Here is a 7,984-nt window from a genome sequence, read left to right on the forward strand (position 1 = left end):
TGAATTATATAATCAGATTCTCTTTTAGAATAACCATTTTTTATCTACTTAATACATTCATTTAGCAATCATTTTGAAATGTATTAATTCAATAAATAATTTAGATCTTTTAACACGTTCATTCAACAAATTTATTCAGCAATTTTTTTTTCCATGTATGTTAATGCATTAATTCAATAAATAGGTCGGGATATGAAATAAATTGAGACATGTACTAGAATGACAATATTGATTTCTTGAAATTGTGAGAGAGACAATGTTCTACTTCTCTAGGGTTTTTATTTGGTTTGTAAACTATATGTAGTTTTAATTTAGTAACTATATAAAATAGACTGTTATATGTTAAAAATTCGGAAATTAATATTGGATTTTGGATCCAATTATTTTTCTAAAAAATTGGATATTGAAATTTCGGATATCGGAATACAATTATCGTTACCAAATTCGGAAAAATATTGGATCGAAATTCTGAAAAATTGGGGTTTCGGAAAAAAGAGACACCCCTGCCTCAAACCCTCGAAGGCTCAAATTTAATTGGCAATTTCAACATTCCAGTTGGAGCGTTTTGAAGGTTATGAAGACTGCAACTCAATATTGAAAACTGTGAGCTTTCTCTATCCTTAATTCTTTAGCAAACAAGCGAATGCGAGTTATTTTCTTTTACGAGTATGTTTCGTTTTCTCTGTTCGAGAAGGCTAGATAGAGCAAAGGGGTTTTTCAATAGTGGAGATTCCACAGTTATATTATTGCGTTATGCTGAAACCCCATTTCTTATTAGATCCATTTCTAGCAACCCCACACATTACAACTCCTTCACTGTCTCTTACCTGGTCGATTCATGTGGACTGTCTAGAGAGAAAGCTGTTTCTGCATCCCAAAAAGTTCGATTTAAGACACCCACCAAACAAGATTTAGTCCTCACCTTGTTTAGAGAACATGATTTCCCAAACACCCACATCTCCAAAATCATCCAAAAGCTGCCAAAACTACTTTCTTCTAATGTCGATAAAACCCTTAAACCCAAACTCGATTTTTTCAACTCTATAGGTCTTTCTGGCCCTGACCTTGCCAATTTCATTTCAAGGGACCCAAACATCTTGATGACAAGCTTAGAGAATAAAATTATGCCCAACGTTGCTCTCTTGAGAACTCTTGGTGTACCCGATTGCAATATTTGTAAGCTTTTACTGCTAAATGCTCGCACTTTTTATATTTGTAATAATTCATTTAATAAGAGTGTCGAGGAAGCTACGAAAAGGGAGTTCGACCCTTCAAAATTTGTATTTGTTATGGCAGTTCATGTATTGTCATGCTTTAGCAAATCTTCCTGGGAAGCAAAGTGTGATATTTATAAGAGGTGGGGTTGGTCTGAGAAGGAGATAAATACCGCATTCAGACTTCAGCCTATGTGTATGGGGATATCCGAGAAGAATATAATGAGCACCATGGAATTTCTAGTGAACAAGACGGGTTATGATCCGCTACTAATTTCTAAGACCCCTGTGGTTCTATTATACAGTTTGGAGAAGAGGACTATTCCGAGGTTATCAGTAATACGAGTTTTAATCACAAATGGTATTGTTGTGGAAGATTTCAAATTGGCTACTTTGTTATGTATTTCTGAGAAGGATTTTTTGAGGAAGTATGTCACCAAATTTGAAGGTAAAATTCCTGAGCTTTTCAGTGTATACCAAGGGAAGACAAATGGTTTATGATTTTTTTGCAGCATTAGATGATCTTAGTAAAATGTAACTTGAGAAATTGAAGGCGGATGTATAACCATGGAAGTCCAATCACAAAAAGGTATAAAGAAAGTTGGCTGTGGTGGAGTTCATGAGTCACCATGGTATTGGCAGTTTTGCCTTTTGTGCTAGACCTAAATCTCAATCCATCTTATTCATGGATTTTTTTTTCCCGATAATTTATAGAATTTCAAGCAGTATACAAATGAATCCTTCTAAATCTCAATCCATCTTATCCATAGGATTTCAAGCAACAATGAATCCTTGCTCGCGAAATGGTTCTTTCTGAATGCATTGCAAAGTTCTTCAAACTACAAACATTTCGGCTATGTTTGATAGGAGCTGTGGCAAATGCTATGTGACAATATTCAATTATTTCGAAGCTGTTACTGTTAAATGGCCGCTCATTGTTGAATAGTGATTTGTTTAATAGGAGTGTCGAGGAAACTAAAAAAGGGAGTTCGACCCTTCAAAATTTGAATTTGTTATGGCAGTTCATGTATTGTCATCCTTTAGCAAATCATCCTGGGAAGCAAAGTGTGAGATTTATAAGAGGTGGGGTTGATCTGAGAAGGAGGTAAGCACCGCATTCAGACTTCAGCCTATGTGCATGGGGATATCTGAGAAGAATATAATGAGCACCATGGAATTTCTTGTGAACAAGATGGGTTATGATCCACTACTAATTTCTAAGACCCCTGTGGTTCTATTATACAGTTTGGAGAAGAGGACTATTCCGAGGTTATCAGTAATACGAGCTTTAATCTCAAATGGTATTGTTGTGGAAGATTACAAATTGGCTACTTTGTTACATCTTTTTGAGAAGAACTTTTTGAGGAAGTATGTCACCAAATTTGAAGGTAAAGTTCCTGAGCTTTTCAGTGCATACCATGGGAAGACAAATGGGTTGTGACCATTTTGCTGCAGCATCAGATGACCTTACTGCGAGTTAGCTAGAGTTGTCTATCCGGTTGGAACCAATTCTGAGGATTTAGGTTAAACTTAAACAGTTGAGTTTAAACATTTGGGTGAAAACTGAAATTCAACTTTTTCTTTATCCTACCAACCTTTTAGATTGACATAAATTTCAAAGAGTTAGCATTTTTTCATGGCTGAGTGAATCCAATAATTTGCTGGTGATCCTGATTTATTTTATACGTCGGGATGGCTACATACAGAAGTCTGGTAGTAGAGACAGGTACTTGCAAGAGCAGTACTGTAAACGAGCTTCATTCTTTTGTAAGAGGTGCAGAGGGAAAATGGCCACTGCTTTGAAACGCCAAAAACCTCTGTGAAAACGTATTCTTTTGCCCAAGAACCAAGTTTTCCGTACTCTTTCTTCACCCATGTCTCCCTGTAATAACCACGGGAGTCAAGTACAGGAACGCAGAGACGTCCAGATAACACCATCAACTCATAATCCCTCGCAGATTCGTGTCCTTTGATAATTGAAGGCAACAGGATTATAGAAAATTCCTCTGTAGCCACATTTAATGAAACGATGACTACGTACTTCTTATGATTAACCGCTGACTTAGCAACCCAGTGAAAGGATCCATTGAAAAATACATAAGACGGGTTCATGGAAAGTAATGGCGGGGAGTATTTGTACGTATCAATCTCCAGCCATCTGAACCCAGATAAAATACTTCGACTACGAAATATTTTATACTTGTTATGGAAGCATAAGCAATATGTTGGGATTATATGGTGATGTCGGGCAGTATGATGATGTGTGGCAATTGCAAAATCCAAGGGGTAAACAAATCAAACCATTTACAGACACTACTCCAGAACCATCATTGAATTCTTTTAGATCATGATTGCATGAGGTCGCTATAAAACAATCAAATAAGACTTTTCGTAATTACAGATAAAACCGGCGCAAGGATTAGTAGAGTTCGCAAAGTGAAGCTCTGCGAAACGAGGCTGTTGGATAATGTCATACCATGTTTTGGATACCCATCTGCATTGGGAGACTGTTTTGACAGAGCCTGGATAAGATTTCAATGATCATGTCGATTGGGAGCTTCCAAAACAGTTCTTCCTTGTGCTCCTCTAGTCTCTTCTCCATCTTGATCTTTTTCTTTCCTTGTACAGTTTGCTGTAGGGTTTTAGAGGGTTTTTGGAAGAAAAGGAAATCCCGGAGAGGCTTGTCATGCCTTGAACCGTCCCAAGTTTAGGTCACTTTTACTATTACAAGATACCATCTTGTATTATAAAATGTCGATAACTTGACTATGGTTCTGTACTCCTGTGTGCTGTTGCCAAACAATTTTACAGATAAAGAAATCGATGGTAAACATCAATAGCATTATAAAACGAAGACAAATAGAAGTGTAAAATGCCAGGAACAGGTCTTAACAACATATGTTCGATAAAACAAATAAAGGTGTTCAACATTAAGAAACAAAACAGATCTACAATGAAAGTAGTCAGTAAGATCTGCCGCTTCTTTAAGACACACAGTACATGGGATTTCATTTTCCATGCTGCAACTTCAACACACTCAACCTCTTCTAGTACATCCCTGCAATTGCTGTTCAATTTACAATGTAATTAGGAAACAATAAACAAAAACCAAAGAAATAAAACAGCTTTGTTCTCAAACGAAAAAAAAAAAGAAAAAGAAAGAGAAGCCAAAAGTTTAATCTCCTCTTGCGAATTTTCCTGAGGATGAACAAAAGAAGCATTTGACCAGTCCATTGAATCTCAACATGTCCAAAATACCCAACTGAAAATGCAACAAAGAATGGGAACCCGAAGCAGTGACAGAATTGACTCATTTAAAACAGGCTTACTAAAAAAAAAAAAAAAAAAAAAGTGACAGAATTGAGCATACAGAATGAGGAATGGATTTATACAACACATGAGCAAAGACTCTGCAGTTTAAACATCAAAATTGGTTGAATGACATTTCCCACTCTTAGACTAGCACCTAGCCTAATTTCCTACACTTTTTCAGTAAGAGCCTTTTATACATTGCAACTAAGGAGCATAATGACATCAATAAAACTAAGCTTCACTGAAATACCAAAGAAGCATATTGTCATCAACTTAAAAAAAAAACTAATTTACATTGACATGGATATGTGTGTCGGTGTCCAACAAGAGTACAGAGTGTCTGACACGAGGATTGATATGAACATGACCATGGCTAATGACCAAAAACTATCACTTTTCTTTGGTTGCACGTCTAATTCTTGGGCAGAAGACCATACAAAGCGCCTCCTTACAAATTATTCACAATGAAAGTGGCATATCTTGGCGTTGTGACAATGTTAATAAACTATATTCTTAGTCTTTAAGGGTGTGAAAGAAACCCTAGTATTCACGTGTCCGTGTGTCCGACACGAGTGTTCGTGTGTCTGTGTGTTTGACACGAAACTTTTTAAGAATGTGACGTGGCCTTTTTACTTGGTAAAATATAACAATTATGGTGCTAGCTATCTAAACTTACTATGATAGGATATTCTAAGTGCCATATAGTGTGAATAATGTATTATATTATGCAAAAACTCATCCAAGTAAATATTAAGTTGAAACATACAACAAGAGCAGAAAAGCAAAGAATTAAGAAGAACAATAACAACTAAAGTGCGTCACATTTACAGAGAGTCAGAGAGAGCAGCAGATTATAGAGCTAAAACTTGTAATAAGGATGATGGAAATCTCAGGTACAGCATGCCTCCTCTAGATGAAAGACTTAGTATGATTGTAAAGGCGGTTGCTAGTCGTGTAATGTATCCAAGAAATTAAGTCATGCAGGTTGGGGTCTGCCTAACCACTAAATGTTTCACAAAAAAACAATTGCAGATGTCTTATGTGTATTCTATAAGGAAACCACTGAATACTTTCTAGAGACCATAACGGAGCAATTTGTCTTCTATTTGTATAACTAAGTTCATATAGAAACCAAAATGGATATTTCGAATGAGATGACCGACAGAACAAAAAGAAATTAATACGTTACGGACAGCTAAAACATATATGTGATCAACAACCTAATGCCTCTATGGCTACCAGCCCATGATAAAGTCACATCTACTGACAAACTGCTCAATATAGGTATATTCCAAACCTCTTCATGAAGTTAGGATATCACATAAACAGCAGATGCTTACTTAAACTGTTACGATGAGAGACTAACACCAGCTCTGCAACAACGCATAACATGAAGAAACTAGCTACCCATTTCTTAAGCCACTTTTTGTTTAATATGTTTGAGATAGTACCCTCGGCACACGCCCAGTAGAGAGGATTATGTTAGAAAGTTAGGATAGAACTAGGTCTTAAGTTACCTTTAAAATGATTTATACGATAGACTGACAGTAGGCCAGGTAGTGAGATTCCGAAACATAATACAGTAGAGGCAAGAACAAGAAAGATAGCATAAGACATCCCAACTTCCTAAGGTTTATAACTCCACCTTGTAGGAGAAACGTAAGACAAACAACATCTCAATGCTTCTAATTACATCTGAACTCATTGTCGAAAGTAACAGGCAATCACACGAACCATGAAGTTGCAGAAAATAAACAAATATTTAAAGACTTTGTAAGGGCCCCAACCAGAAAAGTTTAATGTAGAGTTAAATATTTAGCTCTCACTGAGTTTTAAATTTTGCAGAAGAATCAACCAGAACATTAAAAAGTTGCAGTTCTAATTGAAATGCATTATTACCCTAAAAGAACATACTATAGATGCAACAATTAAAATAAAAAAAGAAGAAATCTGTTAATTAACAATTTGTTACCTACTCAGTTATCACCAATAATCCGGGGTGACACAAGACTCCCAGTAAAAAATATCTGAAAGTCAGTCATTCCTACTCCGCAACCTTGGACATCGACAACTTTTGCAGGGTTAAAAGTCTTATTTTCACAATGATAGTAGCCAAGGGCTTTACTAAACATAACAAGCTCATTGTTCCTTATTTCCATTATTCCATGACTACACCGATGCGAAAGTCGGGGGTAGAATTCCTGTGGAAAAATATATTCTTCAGTCCAAGACCCAAGTTTTCCATACTCTTTCATTACCCATGTCTCCCTGTCAGCCCTGGTGTCACAAAGACTAACACATAGACGTTCACCTAACACCATCAATTCATAAGAACTGCTACGTTTGAATCCGTTGCTAATAGAAGGCATCTGGATAATAGAAAACTCCTCTGTAGCCACGTTCAAAGAAAGAATTACTGTGCAAGCTTTACCATCAACTCTCGAATCAGCAACCCAGTGAATGCATCCATTTAAAAGCGCATGAGATCGATTCATGGACCTAATGAAGGAAGTATTCGTTCTTATCGGTCTCCAACAATCTGACCCCAAAGTGAACACTTCGACCTCATTCGAACGTAGTATACGAAACACTTTATACTGATTACTCACTGAATCAAAACCAAACCCAGACGCCATATGTCCATAACAAATCATAGGTGATCTAGGGAGTATTACATAATCTAGTGTAATTGGATTACAGATATAATAAGGTGAACTACAGTAGTTACCCATTTCTGAGAAACAAATCAAACCATTAACAGTACCCACTACATCAAAACAGATCCAACTTCCATTTGGTACTCTAAAATTATCCTTGAACTCTTTTAGCTCAAGATCGTAGGCGGTTACCCGTTTTTTGGAATTAAGAAAACATTCAGGATCAGTGACGTAAGACTGGCTGTAACGACCACCGATAAAAGCAGCACAAGGAATAGGCGTGGTCCTAGTGAAATGGAGTTGAGTGAAAGGTGGGTGTTGGATGAAAGAATACCATGTTTTGGATACCCATCTGCATTGTGAGATTGTTTTTAGAGGTAGTCTGGATAAGATGTCGAAAACTATGTCGATTGGGAGTTTAGAAAATAAATCTTCTTTTTTGAATTCCATCTCTTTCGACACAATTTTCTTTTTCAATGGTTTCTTGATTGGAGAAACAAAAATGTTTTAGGCTAGTATTTTTGTTTTTTTCATCATTTGAAAAGGTTGGAAGGCGAATAATGGCCAAATAATAGACTTAAGCAAGTTGGCCTTCAATCAGGCCCAGTTCTATCTCTACGACTCTACTATCCGTACACTTGCACTCGCAATACTGAATTACTGATCAGTCATCATGCACATCGCCTACTTTCTCTACTATCCGTACACTTGCACTCGCAATACTGAATTACTGATCAGTCATCATGCACATCGCCTACTTTCCTTGTTTCCACTTCCCAGAGATGCCAACTAAATTTTTTT

The 7,984-nt window shown here is 36.6% G+C and overlaps 2 protein-coding genes across 3 annotated transcripts; one reads left to right on the top strand and one right to left on the bottom strand.

The window, feature by feature from the left end:
• The first annotated feature begins 520 nt into the window (after nucleotides 1-520).
• On the top strand, nucleotides 521-2,851 carry LOC147483102 (transcription termination factor MTERF8, chloroplastic-like). The gene is made up of 2 exons (XM_086576973.1): nucleotides 521-1,662; nucleotides 1,985-2,851. Exons 1-2 carry the CDS (start codon nucleotides 669-671, stop codon nucleotides 2,029-2,031), a joined length of 1,041 nt encoding a protein of 346 aa, XP_086433099.1. The 5' UTR covers nucleotides 521-668; the 3' UTR covers nucleotides 2,032-2,851.
• Nucleotides 2,852-4,034: 1,183 nt separating this feature from the next.
• Nucleotides 4,035-7,756, bottom strand: LOC147483103 (F-box protein CPR1-like). 2 transcript variants are annotated; one of them, XM_086576972.1, is made up of 2 exons: nucleotides 6,503-7,756; nucleotides 4,035-4,281 (listed from the first exon to the last, which is right to left on the bottom strand). In XM_086576972.1, exon 1 carries the CDS (start codon nucleotides 7,631-7,633, stop codon nucleotides 6,503-6,505), a length of 1,131 nt encoding a protein of 376 aa, XP_086433098.1. In that variant the 5' UTR covers nucleotides 7,634-7,756; the 3' UTR covers nucleotides 4,035-4,281. The 2 variants fall into 2 exon arrangements, with proteins under 2 accessions (XP_086433098.1, XP_086433097.1); XM_086576971.1 differs by having other exon boundaries at nucleotides 4,099-4,281; nucleotides 6,499-7,754.
• Nucleotides 7,757-7,984: the final 228 nt, after the last annotated feature.

This window comes from Coptis chinensis, chromosome 8 (assembly GCF_015680905.1).
Source record: "Coptis chinensis isolate HL-2020 chromosome 8, ASM1568090v1, whole genome shotgun sequence".
Taxonomy (NCBI): Eukaryota; Viridiplantae; Streptophyta; class Magnoliopsida; order Ranunculales; family Ranunculaceae; genus Coptis; species Coptis chinensis.

Excerpts from the sequence above, each read along its gene's own strand:
- LOC147483103 (XM_086576972.1), bottom strand. The coding sequence starts at position 7,633 with ATGGAATTCAAAAAAGAAGATTTATTTTCTAAACTCCCAATCGACATA.
- LOC147483102 (XM_086576973.1), top strand. The coding sequence starts at position 669 with ATGTTTCGTTTTCTCTGTTCGAGAAGGCTAGATAGAGCAAAGGGGTTT. Across the intron at positions 1,663-1,984 it reads GTATGTCACCAAATTTGAAG|GATTTCAAGCAACAATGAAT; the intron begins GTAAAATTCCTG and ends TCTTATCCATAG.